Genomic DNA, 15,671 nt, shown 5'->3' on the forward strand with positions numbered 1-15,671 from the left:
GGGGTGTGGGCTGCTGACATGTGAGGGGGGGGTGGGCTGCTGACATGTGAGGGGGGGTGGGCTGCTGACATGTGAGAGTATTGTGAGGGCTCTGTGCAGTGAGTTTGTGCAGTGTGTGTCAGTGTGTGCAGTGTGTGTGCAGTGTGTGAGCAGTGCCGTGTGAGCAGTGAGCAGTGTGTGTCAGTGTGTGCAGTGTGTGTCAGTGTGAGCAGTGTGTGTGCAGTGTGAGCAGTGAGCAGTGTGTGTGCAGTGTGCAGTGTGTGTCAGTGTGAGCAGTGTGTGTGCAGTGTGAGCAATGTGCAGTGTGTGTGCAGTGTGTGTCAGTGTGAGCAGTGTGCAGTGTGTGTCAGTGTGAGCAGTGTGTGTGCAGTGTGCAGTGTGAGCAGTGAGTGTCAGTGTGAGCAGTGTGTGAGCAGTGTGTGTGCAGTGTGAGCAATGAGCAGTGTGTGTGCAGTGTGCAGTGTGCAGTGTGTCAGTGTGAGCAGTGTGTGTGCAGTGCAGTGTGAGCAATGAGCAGTGTGTGTGCAGTGTGCAGTGTGCAGTGTGTGTCAGTGTGAGCAGTGTGTGTGCAGTGTGCAGTGTGAGCAATGAGCAGTGTGTGCAGTGTGAGCAATGAGCAGTGTGTGTGCAGTGTGCTGTGTGTGTCAGTGTGAGCAATGAGCAGTGTGTGCGCAGTGTGCTGTATGTGTCAGTGTGAGCAGTGTGTGTGCAGTGTGTGTGCAGTGTGTGAGCAGTGTGTGTGCAGTGTGTGTGCAGTGAGCAATGAGCAGTGAGTGTTCAGTGTGTGTGCAGTGTGTGCAGTGAGAGTGTGCAGTGTGTGCAGTGTGTGCAGTGTGTGCAGTGTGTGCAGTGTGTGCAGTGTGTGCAGTTTGTGCAGTGTGTGCAGTGTGTGCAGTGTGTGCAGTGTGTGCAGTGTGCAAAAAAAAATTTTTTTAAACGGGAGCCACGGGAAAACCGCGTTATAACCGAATCGCGGTATAACGAGGCGCGTTATAACGGGGTTTACCTGTGTATATATATATATATATATACATACACAGTATGAGAGATGTATAGTTATAGCACACTGAAATACAAATAGGAATTTTACTTTTGTTTAAAAAATTTTTTACGGTAAACACGAGTTGTGACTCAAATACTTTCCCCATCATCCAATTTCCATAGTAATTTTATGAATTCATCTGGTTGTGTCGTCATATCATTTTAAGCATTCAAGACAGATCTGTGCAGTTTGTGATTGCATTATTAAATCTATCCAATTATAAAGTAATATAAGAGTAACCGACCTTCAAACTCATAATTTCCTGCAATAATGTTGCAACTTTCTCTTCAAATTCTTTGTTTTTGGAAGCTGTGGGAATTGTATGATCGCCTGATGCAGTAGCTGGGGCCTGTGGATAGAGGATTTATAATCATGCTGAACACGGTGCGATAAATCAACAATGGAAACATGCATTGTGCTTTCTGAATGACTAACAAAGAGTACACTTGTGACCAGACTATCAGATATGCAAGGAGACAGATCTTACATTGGTTTCTATCTTTTGTAGTAGTTCCATTCTTTCTGCCTGTAGTCTGTTAATCTCTGTGGACTGAACATGTAACTGGGATCTCAGTGTTTCCAGCTCCTGAGACACAGTAAGGGAAAACAAACTGTGTAACAAACAGTATAACAATATGCATTTGCAGTAGTAGAAGATAAATCAACGAGACTAAACATTTCCCCATAAAAGCAGTCACTGATACCATTCTACTCTTCTAACCAGATTTTTGCCTTCACTTGATTGGAGCAGCACCATCATCATCCAAAGAAGCTACACTAAAGTACTGTGTGAGACCTTTTACTGAACCAACATAAAAATACACATGTATTTTCCTATGAGTACCCATAACTAAAAATAAAACAGAATATCCGATCAAACATGGTCTCAGTACACACTTCTGCAAAAAATACTTGACCAGACCAAGCCAGAGGGCCTATATTTTTGCTCCTTGGGAATGTTACAGTACAGTCTACATGAACTTCAGCTGTCTCTACTGCTCATTTTAAACATCCAGGAGCTGTATCCTCTTAATGGAATTTAAAAAAAAAAAACAATTATGTATATTTATAATAGCAGCTAGATAGTGACTATTGCAGAGTTTGTCAATTTGATATCAATGGTATATTGAAAGCTCAAACATAACATACATACAATTTATTTGGGGCAATTAAAATTAGGAAGGAGGAATACTTTTTGCATTTCGGCAGCTTGTTCAGATACGCCAGCTGTTTGCCCTGTCTGCCCATCCACTTGATTATGTTTCTGCAACAACAAAAAAGGGTATGATAATAAAGCACAAGTGGGCAAAATATAACATGTAACCCAAAACATACAAGAATATTTTGTTGTGTATCTGGTAATGTGGTATGATCAGTGACTTCTGTAATAAAGGTGTCTTTTCAACCTGAAAAAACAGCAGAAAATGCTGTCAATGGTAGGGCAATATAAGAGCAACATAAGTGCATGTGGCTGTATTGAAAAAGTGTACTTTTATTTAAGTTGGCGAACATGATGAAATTATAGTACAGGCATACCCCGCTTTAAGTACACTCACTTTAAGTACACTCGCGAGTAAGTACATATCGCCCAATAGGCAAACGGCAGCATACGCATGCGCCGGTCATCACATCCTGAACAGCAATACCGGCTCCCTACCTGTACCAAAGCTGTGCGCAAGCAGGGAGACTATAGAGCCTGTTACAAATGCGTTATTTACATCAGTTATGCACGTATATAATGATTGCAGTACAGTACATGCATCGATAAGTGGGAAAAGGTAGTGCTTCACTTTAAGTACATTTTCGCTTTACATACATGCTCCGGTCCCATTGCGTACGTTAATGCGGGGTATGCCTGTATACACATCTCTTATTTATGTGTACTGTTTCTCTAATCTCATGTACTAAATGGTATCCCCAACCTGCAATCAATCAATACTAAAGGGCCTAATGTGTGCTTGTAAGCGGGTATCGGTTCACACAACTCGAAAACTCTTCTTGAGCATAAGCTGTACAATGTAGCAAACAAGGAAGCACGTTTTGAATACTGTATAGATCTTACCAAGTTTTCAATCAGAACATTCTTCTCAGAAAGCTCTCCTTGTAGTGAGTCGTGTTGTTTTTTCAATTCTTCCATTTCTTCTTTTAACCGACTAACCTCCTCCGACTGAAACCCATTCATTTGTGCACTGTTATGGGAGTTATGATGCTGGCTGTCTTTTCCTGTTAAACAGTGATGAATACATCAGACCAAAATATAGTCTATACAATCAGATATTATGAGTAAAACAATCTAAAAAAAACCAAAAAAAAACCACAACAGATAAAAACACACACACAAATTTCTACCCTTTGTTGCCTTATCTACCATTTGACACAATGTCTCAAGCCTATACACTCCCCTCTAGACAAACACACACATTCCCTGTACGCATTTAACGTTGTGAAAAACCTGATCTTTCACAACAGCTTCTGAGTAGAACACACCTTCCCTGCACACAACACCCTCTGAACATAATGCACCTTTCTCATTCATAACGCCCCCTCTGACCATAACGCACCTTCCCTGTTTACAACTCCCTCTGAACATAATGCACCTTTCCCGTTCATAACACTCCCTCTGACCATAACGCACCTTCCCTGTTCATCACCCTTTCTTCTCTGAAACACACACTCCCTTCTTCCTCTCCATGTAGAAATAGCCTTCTTGTTCCTTAGCCTCACCACTTTTCCCTTTTAACACACCGCTCCAGTCTATTCCACAACTCCCTCCTTAGATGTAGGACCGGCACCCCACCCCTGTACAATGTAGTACAAGGGCCCCATTAATCAATGTGGCGCTATCCCTTCTAAGAGTAACACACACACACACACACACACACTTAATTTCCCTTTTACTGCAGGCCCATCATATGCGGAAGGGCCCATCATATGCGGAAGGGCCCATCATATGCGGAAGGGCCCATCATATGCGGAAGGGCCCATCATATGCGGAAGGGCCCATCATATGCGGAAGGGCCCATCATATGCGGAAGGGCCCATCATATGCGGAACATTTTTTTTTCTTCTCCCATTAACCTTTTTACAAATAATTGATAGCTTGATACATATTAAGCATGTGCTCTTGTACTAAACTTTTAATGTAAAGTCCAGAACATCACAATGTCAATTGTTCAAGTAAAACGTACGACTCATTGAACAGTTTCAGTTAAATACCATACCTAGTTGTACTTTGAGAAGGTTGTACTGATCTTTGTGTTGTTGAATTTGGGACAGCTGTTGTGTGACTGTTGTCTGGTACTGTTCAGTTTGACTTTGCAAAGTAGTAACTTGTTGCTTCAGCTCTTCTATTTCTGTGTCCTATAGAATAAAACATGAAAGAGAGATACAGTATATAGATATAGTATCTAATATATTTGGTCAGATACATTTCAGGATGCACTGTTAAGTAAAAACCTTTTTCTTGCTTTATCCACTGTAACATCTCCGAAAGAAGAGATCAGTGTATCTCGAAAGCTCGCACAAATAAAAGCATTTAGTTAGCCACAGAACGGTATCGTCTATTCATTTTTAATATAGATATAGATAGGAAGTCCGGAGCACACAATATAAAAAGGTAATTTCATCTCAATAAGTCATCAGGCAATCAAACAAGCTCCAGAGCGACGTACGTTTCAGACCACAAGGTCTGTTCTCAAGCTCTGTGACACAGCTTGAGAAAAGACCTTGTGGTCTGAAACATACGTCGCTCTGGAGCTTGTGTGATTGCCTGATGACTTATTGAGATTAAATTACCTTTTTCTATTGTGTGCTCCGGACTTCCTATCTATTGGACTTGCTGGTGTTCCCTGTCAATCTGCAAGCATCTGGACTATTGATAAGTTATATCGCCCACAGCTGTACGTGGCACTTTACAAGAGACAAGACAGTACAGGGAATTATAGTACAATAAGTGCAACAAACAAAGTCAGGCAATAGGAAAGGAAATTCCTGCTACGGAGAGCTTACAATCTAAGTGGTATGTTGAGATACGTACAGCGAGAGCAGGAGAGGGAATAAGTGCAGTAGATGGCAGTGCTTGGCCATAGTAGTAGGAACGACTGTGGGGGTGTGGGACAGTAGCCCTAACCCCATTCGATGCCTCAAAGATGTGTGCTTCAGATCTGCAGAGCAGAAAACTCAGGTTTTCCGCTGCTCACGAAAGTAACTGCTAGATGTATTAAACTACACCTGAGGATTTTCCTTCAGCTGTGACCTAATTGCCTATGGACATCAAGTGGACTACCTGTGAGCATATAAGTAGCATAGCATAAGGAGGGTTTATCACTCTTTGATAAAGCGCCTAGTGTGTGAAATGCATAAGAGGACTGCTTTTTCTTTGACTGCCTTGCTGTTGGTGGTTCTGACCAAATAAATCTGTTTTAATCAGCAAGCCTTTGATCGGACCCCTTTTTTCCCACAAGGAGCTGTGCTCTCTTTTTTTCCTGTGATCCAGGCAAGTTACAGAAAACAGTTGTTTAAGATGTACGTTTCTTTTCTTACTAATGTACACTATATAAAGCTAAGCATGTGTAAATAAAGGGAATGGAACAGTAAACTTTGTTCACAAATGCTATGCACTGTACTAATCCAATGAGAATTGCAAGGTCAGCAAAAGGGACAGCTTACGCTACAAAAGCAGAGCCAACTGCTGGATCCTCGCACACTTATTACCTAGACAGGAGTGTGCATTTTTTTGATCATACCGACCAGACAGCCGTACTAATTATAGAAAAACACCACTCAAGAGAGTTGTGTGTGTAGATGACCTAATGTTTTTACCTGCTCCCGGATGACATTTTTGTAGCGAGACACAATGTTATCATGTTGTTCCAAAGACTTTTTCACTTCCTCCTCTTTCTTGTCTTCTTCACTAGACTTGTAGATGGCTTTTGTGATGACAACTGCAAAAGAAACAATTTTTTTTTTAACGTTATTACGATTTTCAATAGATGATAAACATGTGGGATAAGAAATTGCAAGTGAAACAATGGATTCAAATTAATTGTTGCCCGTGTTACTCGTTAACAAAAATACCTGGAGTCTGGAGAGGTAATATGTAAGTTTGTAGAACTATAAAAAGGAATAATATGTACGTCATAAGTAAATAAATTAGATGAAAAGCAATAGGCTGAATTAGATGATTTAGAAATAAAACGCATGCGCCAGAAAAACAGAACGTGCTTTAGTCTGGCACCCCCCCAATTAAACATGAATATACTAGTGTCATATGGGGGGGGGGGGTGTATGTCTTTCTAATGAGATATTTACTTGATCTGTCTTTCAAGTCAGTGAGCAGGGTTAGGAGTATACAATCATCTTCTGCAAACAAAACGGTCACGCTTAAATACACACGGTTATTCACCGCTCTGGTGGGACTCAACAGAAAATAAAATGCTGCACTAAAGCATTTAGTGTTAAGACAATCCAAGTAAATTAAACAATACGTATTTTTTGTTTTAATATATGCTGGATTTGATTATTTTTATTGAAAACTAATTACCTAAACTGCCTACCAATTAGTTCTCCCGTGATCGATCAGCTAAGATCCTGCTTCCTAAGGGTCACTAAATGGCTTCCTTTAAGTTTCAATCAGTCCTTCAGTCAGTGTAACTCTTCCCACAGTGTGGATGATAAAATGCCTTTACCCTCAAGTGACGATAGACCCCATCTATATTAAGTATTCTACCACTTCAGCACAAGAGGTTAATTTGAGTTAAACGTTACATCTTTAAAACTCCAGTTTTTATTTTATTGGGGGCAGACCAGAATGACCCGCCTGTTCTCTGTGTTTGTCTAAAAGTGGGGTTATCTAAAAACATACTGGTCCGGAAAAGTGGGGCGATTAAAACCGTAGAGCCACAACGCTTGTTGATAGTGGAAGTAACCAGAACGTCTTTATGCAACTTAAAAGTATTTCTTAGGCGATTTGGATAAAACAAGAGGGTGTGGCCAGGAAGACATTTTACGTGTCTGTATAAGTTCACTAAAAATAAAGATATTGGATCTGATATGATTCACAAGAATAACAAATATATATTTGTGACATTTGAAATTGGACGGATTCAATTATACTAAACTCTGTCAAGACTTATCTCCCCGTCTCACCTGAACACATTGATGCAGAACCCATCCTTCTAGGTGTTCTAGAACACAAGTTTTAGGGTATTTTTATACTCCTGAATGCTAAATTAAAAAAACGAATTCTCTCTCCCCAAACCGTAAAAATGTCATTAGAGAGTGATGGGGAGTTAAGGACACGCCCTTTTGGGTCACATCAATGTGAGGCAGGTTATACTGTCTTTGCAATGTGAAGTTGGAATAGGTTTCAACCACACATATAATACATTGTATTTAGAATTCTATGCCAAAAAAATGGGGAAAAGCAGGGCTCCAGATATGTCCGCGACATGTGAAAGTGCTCACAAATGATATTTTTTTTTGCTGTACGGTGAAGGGTTTTTGTCACTTTTTTTTTTATAACCACCATTATTTATATAATGCGTGATTGACGTTGGAATAGGTTTCACATTGCAAAGCCAGTACAATCAGCCTCACACTGATGAGACCCAAAAGTCAAAACAGCCGTCTGAGAGTAGTGTTCCTGGCTGTACATTTTAACCCAGGCTGTGCTGAAACGGCAGGCAGGCGCTTATAGGGTCCATGTCAAAATGGACATGAAGTAAAACGTGACACTGAGTGCTCATTTGCATGTTTTCCCAGAATCCCTAGCTGCAGTGGAAGCATTGTATGCCAAGAGATAATGGGCAACACCAGGGTTGGAGACCTGTCTGAGACATGTGAATGAGCTCACAAGTGATATTTTTATTTGATGTTTTATCTTAAACCCCAAAGCATAAATTTCCCTTCACTGCAGGTGTAAATTATTCTCCTGCCTCTTTTTTCTCAATTGTTTTATGTGGCTGTGTTTAACAAGTCTCATCTTCTATCCGACAGTATGTACCCTTATTATTGCTTTGTGCTGTTCACACGGGAGGATTCAGTGAGTGAGAGCACACATTGATAAAAAAATAAAAAAATAAAACAGGAAGACGACAAATGCCTCACCCTCCAATTCCTTAACTAGTTTGGTAAACTCATGATCAAACATCATGTGATCGGGACTGGAAAAGCTGGGCTGGGGCTTCTGGCCAGCTTTAGAATAGTATTCATGCTTGTTAATGAACCCCAGTTTCTCTGTGAAGTTTTCTTTCCCAATCCTCTTCTCTATTAATTGCTTTAATTTATCTCTGAAAGGAAAGAGGCAATGAATACAGTTTCTGCATTTAGAGGAAAATGAAACATGTATATGTCAGTAATACTAGCTGATAGATCTACATCACCACTGTTTAACAAGATGGTTTATAGTTCAATGTTGGTGCCATGTTAGCCTGTAAAGTAGGGTAGAAGTGATGCCTTTTATGGCTAAAGTACAGTTAAAAAGAGGGCAAGCTTTCAGGACCAGTAGGTTACCTTCTTCAGGCAGATTTTTTATAAGAGAAGCTGAAATACTCAGTCATATTTGTACAATGTTACAGCCTAGTAAGGCACACATGGATATACAGGTGTTAATTCGGACACACTGTTTTTAACCATTGAATAGTATCACCAGCCTTACTTTTGTCCTGACCAAATAAAGACTAAGGCCGCGTCCATAGTATGAGCGACAGCGAAGTTGCGTGCGTCAAAAACGAAAGGCCGAAAGGCAATGCGCACGGCCGTAGTGTGCGTGCACGAGAGCGACGGGGCAGCCGATACTTTGCGAGAATTTTTTTTATTTTGCTGCGTGAAGGCCGGGTCACGTGCGCAGTTAAGCCAATGAGGTTGAATCGCTCACGTGATGGCACGGCACGCTTCCAGCACGCCCCCCGTTGCAAAATCCTACAGGCTACACATCACTTCTAGTACAGGCGCGCGTGATGTAATGCGCTCTGTCGCGCGCGTCTGTACAATATCCTTATTAATTCACCCCAGGACTTTTGATATGAAACCACACAAGTCTCGCCAAAGAGCATCTTCTCCATAGCTCCTGTCCACAAAGCCAGCGTGGCCAGGGTTAATTTAATCAAAAACAGCTTGAAAAACCTGGAGATAGGCACCTGGAGGGAGAACCCTCTCCTCTCCGCATATTTCCCTGGAATGTCTGTTTGCTTCCAGCTGTTAATCACTTCGCCTTAGGACGTCTTTGATACGAGACCACACAAGTCTCCCCAAAGGCGGCAGGCAAAGAGTGTAAGTCGCTTACGAATCTAAGGCTGAGTCCCCGCTGGCGCTGAGCGGGCGGCGCTTGCGGAGGTTACTTACATATATAGATATATGTAAGTCCCCGCTCATGCGCGGGCACACGCTCACCCATGATCGGTGATAAAAGGGGAAGAAAAAAAAAAAAATACAGATGAAGATGACGATCCAGATTCTAACTCTTGCAAATATTACAAGGGTCTTCTGACAATGACTTACAGAGTGCTGCAAAGGAGCAACACAAGCCAATACCCACATTTTCAGCTACAAATACAAAGCAGCAGAAAAGTAAACTCAATATGCATCCCATGGCTATTTCTAGTACTGTTTGAACATCTTTTTGATTGTTAGTACAGACACAAACAGGGATGCAAAAAAATAATAATAATTAAAACTAAATAAACCCAAGAAGTAATAAACGATTAAAACGTCAAAAAAATAACGAAAACACAAGAGCTACATGGAGTCCTAGGCTTCTAATAGACTTCCTTACTTCAATACAATTACACTGCATTGTTGTGAACATAACACGTATACGGACATTGCACTAGAAAGGGTAGACAAACGACACCTAGATGAATCGGATTGAAGAGTGGAGACAAATCTTACTTGGTATTGTTTTCCAGCGAGTTATCATTGTAGTAAATGCAGATTCCCAGCAGCAGCGCACACAGGCCCTGAACTAGCTGCTCCTCTTCTCCAAGGTTTTCTGAGATCTGCCCTGTAAGCTGAAACAGTCACTAAGGAAGCATAGCGTTAAGTGATACACAACACTGCATGAAGATAACGGCACATTATTACATCGGCGCGCGCGCGAAAAAGGAAGCCATCTACTTTTTCAAATTCCCCTTGTTGCATGTGCAATGTTTGGGAACATTTCTAACACACAGCTGTGACAAGTTTTCAGTGCATTATAAATCCTAACAAACCAGGTCACACAGCATGTTGGAACGGGAAGATAAAGACAAATGGAGACAAAAAGGAATCCCCTGTCCACTACAGGTGACAGGTGTCCAGGACAGTCATAGTATGGTGTAACCAAAGATGGCGTTCGAAAGATGACGCCAAGACAGGAATCCTTTTCCTACAACCCTCTTTTGGGTGTAGGTGTGCTGGTTAAACGCTCTCCGCTCTAACTAATAAATACCACATTTCTGAGAGCAATTTACAAGGTTTAAAACCCAATGAATACAAGATATAATACACATTGTCTCTCCATTCTATTGTTTGAGCTTAAAAGAAACTGGGTGAGAGACCAGAAGAATCTTCATACAGCACATTGTCCATTTCTACAATTCACTTGCGAGTGTATCCCCAAATATTTGAACACCAGAAATGTTATTTTACTCAAATACCTAGATTTGTCCTTAGTTTTTCCATTTCGCTTGTCGCCTTTTTCTTTATGTTCCCTATCCCACAAACTGGGTACCCCATTTTTATTTATAATTGGACTACATACATGTTTTAGGAAGCTCTAACGGGGTGCAGCGCAGACATTGGTTTTGTTTGTCTGATTTAATTATACTAAATATGCAGTGACGCACACTGCCACTTCTTATTGTAATACAGCTCAACCCCCTTATAACTCTGTGCTTGGGGTCCAAAGAATCACACCGCGTTATAAGCGGATCGCGTTAGAAATAATGTACAATTGTATGCATTGTACAATAAAGTATTTAAGACATCAATAATCGTGTTTTAAAGTATTCATAAATATGAAAATTTGGAGCCACACTTGTATCGCGTTATAACGGGGTTGAGCTGTATTAAGGTTACACACATTACTAGGTTTATAATAAAGGGCCCTTTAAGTTATTTAACACTTTTCTTCAGTTAATACCAACAGTATTCTGGAGGTTACACATGGTAATCTATAGACTAAAAACAACCACATGGATAAAAACCTAGCAGTGCACATTTTCTTTTGACCTTTTCCTATAAAGATGTAAAAACTTTCCACTGGAAGGCCTTCCAACCCAGTGCGTTCTCAATTTTTTTGCCCCTTAAGGACTTTCCCTCTCTTTAGCATCATGTTAAAGAAAAGAAAATACATACATACCTTATAAAAACTGTTGGAATAAACAGAAATGTAAAATATATCTATATATATTTAAAGAATCAATATTATCATCAGACTGACCAACTGAAGCCTTTTCTATTTTTTTTTACTGTTTTTCCCAAATACCCTTTGAAAAAACAGCCCTGACCAATCTGTAACAGCAGTGGTAATATCTGTCCAATCACCAGTGAATTCCTGCTGCAGTTCCTTCTAATAAAGGAAGTACACCTTCCTGAGAATACAAATAGGCCGAGTTGTCTGTATTCCTGCGACTAACAATCGTGATTCTTACAAGTAATGTTAGCGAACAGCTTCACTGCTTTATTAGCTCTTACAACTCCACAGTTCACTTAAGAATGTAACTCCTGCAATTAAGAGGTTATCAGCACAGTGCTTTGCTCATCTCTTGCATGGCATTGTACTTCTGGTGTTAGCATTCACATAAAATAACTATTAATTTTAAAAAAATCAAAGAACAAAGAATATTTGAATATAAAAAGGATACAAAGGGAACATTTGTTGCATTGTGAAGAAAATGTGTGACAGCAATGGGACAGTTGCTTAACCAGGTGCAGAGCAGCATTAAGAGCCCGACTCTGGTCTGTACCTTGCTACCCTAAAATGTAGAAACATAACAAGCAATGAATCTTTCCAGATGCTGGTAATTAGTCAGTAGCGGTAGGTATCTTTATTGCATTCCTCTTTGAGAAGTGTTTTACACCAGTATAGGGCTGTCTTTGCTCTCTGTCACTGCATGTAAACATGCCAGGACAACGCACAGAAAAACAACTGGCTTGTGTTTAATTATTGGATTCCTACTGTAATTACAGTGGATCAAGCCTGGCAATATGAAGCTGTGCTTTAACATAGCAGTGTGTGATAAATATATTATGAAATGACTGCATAATCTGCCATACAACAGAACAACAATGCAGTCTTACTTTTGAGCCGTTATCTGGGGGGGGGGGTCCTACTATTCTTCCAATGTGCATTTACATTTGGGGATACAAGGCGATAGAAACGAAGCTCCCATTTCAATGTCTCTCACAGACGGTTATGCAGCTCCTGCTCGCATAGTCACATGCTATGCTGGGATTCCAGGAAAAAGGAGATGCTTCCCACCAGTCATAGCAAGACTATATATTAGATATTTGGATTTCTAGTTTAGATCCTTAAAACAAATTTGAAGCTATTGTAACATGGTGACTTAAAGCTGTTAATACATTCCTAAATACATTTCAGAAACTATTTCTTTAGCATCATGGAAAGCCATTTTGACACAGAGCATCAAGTGATAATTATCGTCATCTGAAATGGTTACGACAACAACAAAAAATGTACATGCATTACTGTATTTTTAGTACACAAAAGTAAAATCTGTAATTAACACACAGCACAGGTTTCATTCACAGGTTATGGTGCTTATGTTAACAGGCCTCCGTTAATCAAACTTCCTGCATCAAGGTAACCATTTGTTATTTTTTTATAAATGCTTATAAGAGAGGTGCATTAACTTTCATTGAGGTAAGTTGAAGTCTGTGCATGGTTAAAACAGTGTTACCCACTTCCTTGCAACAATCAATAGGGGCCTTTGACTTTGTATACTCAGGTACTGTGTCCTGTCACTTGACCCAATTCTCCAGCTAGTAGCTGCCATCTAACAGTGCTCAGTGGACTAAGAGGTAGCCACAATACTGAGCAGGTTAAAGCCCCTTTATAGGAGAGCAGACACGCGGAGAAAGGAGCGCTACAAAATAAACACACACATACACAATGAAAAAACTTAAAACGTTAACATTTGTCCACAGCTCTGAATCAGCAGCGCAACTTCTCAACCGATTAGTTATACCCAACTTTGCAAAACAGTACAAAAATAAAAGTATCTATCCAATTGAGAAATCTTTATTGGTCTACCAGCTTCTTACTAGAATGATAAAGGCCTCCAGGATACGTCAGTATTACTATTTGAAAACTGGCGTGCAAGTTAATTTTCATAGGTGAGTTTTACACGGTTTAAGGTGATTGCCAGTCATTATGGTCACTTGGTTGAAGCGGCCGGGAGGATACAGTATGTTTAGCATTCGCTTCTGTACAGTTATTACATGCTATAAGTCAAAGTCTTGCAGTAGTCCTCTTTGATCAAGATGATACGCCACAACTGTCTTGAGTCTGAATAAAAGCCAACAGTTACATTGGCAAATGGCATAAATTGGCAAACCTGTTCTAGGAGTCCTGGAGAATATTGCCCAGAATGGAGTCCCTGTTAAGGAACATTTCATTGCCATTGCTCATACAGTTACGGGTTCTATGGACTGGAACACACCGTGTTTCCCACAGAATTGGAAGCTTGTAAAAATATTCAAGTACTATTGTAACTGCCCTTGTGAAACACATTTATCTAGCAAGGTCATTTAATGCAACAGCTTATGTTCAGCCTCCCCCTGAACATAAATCAGCAGCATTACTCAGTTTAACAAAGATAGAGGCCCTATTAAATGTACTTTGAAGTCTCTTCATGGCATTCTGAATATATGGGTCATAGCTATCCAGAAAAACATTAGTGAAGCCCTTTAATAATTATATCTGCAGACCACCATCATTCCTTTCCAGTACTATAGAGAAAGTGGTACTGTGGGAAAGTGGTACTGTGGGAAAGTAATCTCCACTATTACTTTGGGTTAAAGGGCAGCAGACAAAACAAAGCAGATGGGGTCATGGATTTTATGTTCGAGCCAACTCTCGTGTTTCTAGGAGAAGATGATGTTTCATAGAAGTACACAATGTAGCTAGCATGCTTATTTTTAGGGGTCCAGTCATTCTTGGCCAACCCAACCTAGCACAAACTTTTATTTTAAAGATGCAGTTTACACCTGCCAACTGAGGTTCAATGCACTCAGGGATGTAACACTTACACTAAGCTTTAAAACAGACGGATGTTATCGAATGTTTAACAGCATTTCAAAACTAGACCAAAAAGTCTAACTGCGAAGGCATGAAATATCAGAGAATTTATAATGCATGCTTTTATTAAAAGCTTCCTAGAGTCTTAAAAAAAGTAACAGGATGCTGCATTGATTCCAAAGCTGCTATGATCACGTCTGATTTACAGAAGTTCACTAAAAAAAATGATGCTCTGATGAAAAAGGAGAAGCAAAGGCTATTTGTACAACTGTACGTGACACTGCATCTTTAAATCAGGAACCCACGTGTTTAAGAGTTGTTTGAAACGTATTTAAGAGATGAAGAAAATGAGGTGTGTATAGAATTTTTGGTGGGAGGCGAGAAATTCAAGAAGCGGGAAGTGTTCATGCTGCTCCCTGGAAGTAACAAGCACCAGTGATCTGAGGCCCAGCTCCCTACACAGATACGGTAAAAGAATAGGAATACAACCATAGTGTGAAAACGTGGTGTGAGTAGAATCACTTCAAAGCAGGTATTAAAAACAAAAGGGTAGAAACAGACAGAAAAACATCAGATGCAAAATAAGAGGACCAGCGGTGGCAAGAAGCTGGGCCAACATATATACATACCCGTCTGCTGATCTTATCACCCTGCAAATTATACGTCACAAATTCAATTTCTGCTGCAAACTGGTTATTTATTTACGTTTGAGTGCTGAAGCGAGTTGCAAGTCATGCAAAGCAGTGCATTGTAAGAAAGCCCTCACATTGCTGAAGAGGCCAATAACAGTTCTCTGTTCTGTTTTTACCAACCCAGTGCTCTTAACCCTGCAATATTCCACAGTACCTTTTCCCTTCTGCACAGCACAAGTAACAGATACTGGAAAGTCAACAGATGTAAAATAGAGGGCTTTTTACAGCAATTTTACAATCACTACTTATTTTAAGGGGTTATAGAGCAGATGGAAATAAGGCCTATTTCTGTGGCACTAATTTCTCTGGCAAGACAGCCAAATTCTACTGAATACCAACCTTCGCACAGCTCTTAGAAGAGGGTTTGCAAACATGGGCCTGACATGCCAATATTCGAACATATAGTTTGGTAGGTGGTGTGACATGTCAATCAAAGACCCTTTAAAAGGAGATATTAAAGCCCAAGTAGGATCAAAGTGAATGAATGACAGTATATTTAATAGGGTGACGCTAGGTGGTTGGCGCTTTGAGAAAGAATCTCAGAAAAGTATTAGTAATTTTAGAGACAGATTCAATATATCAAAATATATATGTATTTTCTTGTACAGCAAGTAATCGAAGGATGGGAGAGATTATTAATATTGTTTGATTCCACCCCCATGTCAAATGAATCGTGCCTCCTCCTTTCTGATAATCA

The 15,671-nt window shown here is 40.3% G+C and overlaps 1 protein-coding gene across 11 annotated transcripts in view; it reads right to left on the reverse strand.

The window, feature by feature from the left end:
* Window positions 1-15,671, reverse strand: part of USO1 (USO1 vesicle transport factor) — a 61,834-nt gene that overhangs the window by 7,909 nt on the left and 38,254 nt on the right. For 8 of the 11 annotated variants that reach the window (XM_075565200.1, XM_075565211.1, XM_075565179.1 and 5 more), the window contains 10 exons: window positions 14,912-14,932; window positions 11,887-11,997; window positions 9,932-10,050; window positions 8,150-8,331; window positions 5,864-5,985; window positions 4,264-4,402; window positions 3,105-3,265; window positions 2,235-2,306; window positions 1,530-1,628; window positions 1,287-1,391 (listed from right to left, as the gene is read on the reverse strand). In XM_075565200.1, the coding sequence (XP_075421315.1) occupies window positions 1,287-1,391; window positions 1,530-1,628; window positions 2,235-2,306; window positions 3,105-3,265; window positions 4,264-4,402; window positions 5,864-5,985; window positions 8,150-8,331; window positions 9,932-10,050; window positions 11,887-11,997; window positions 14,912-14,932 (1,131 nt within the window). The remainder of the gene's footprint in view (window positions 1-1,286; window positions 1,392-1,529; window positions 1,629-2,234; window positions 2,307-3,104; window positions 3,266-4,263; window positions 4,403-5,863; window positions 5,986-8,149; window positions 8,332-9,931; window positions 10,051-11,886; window positions 11,998-14,911; window positions 14,933-15,671) is intronic. The other 3 variants (XM_075565220.1, XM_075565205.1, XM_075565194.1) reach the window with 1 other exon arrangement.

The sequence above is a fragment of the Ascaphus truei genome, chromosome 1, assembly GCF_040206685.1.
Source record: "Ascaphus truei isolate aAscTru1 chromosome 1, aAscTru1.hap1, whole genome shotgun sequence".
NCBI lineage: Eukaryota > Metazoa > Chordata > Amphibia > Anura > Ascaphidae > Ascaphus > Ascaphus truei.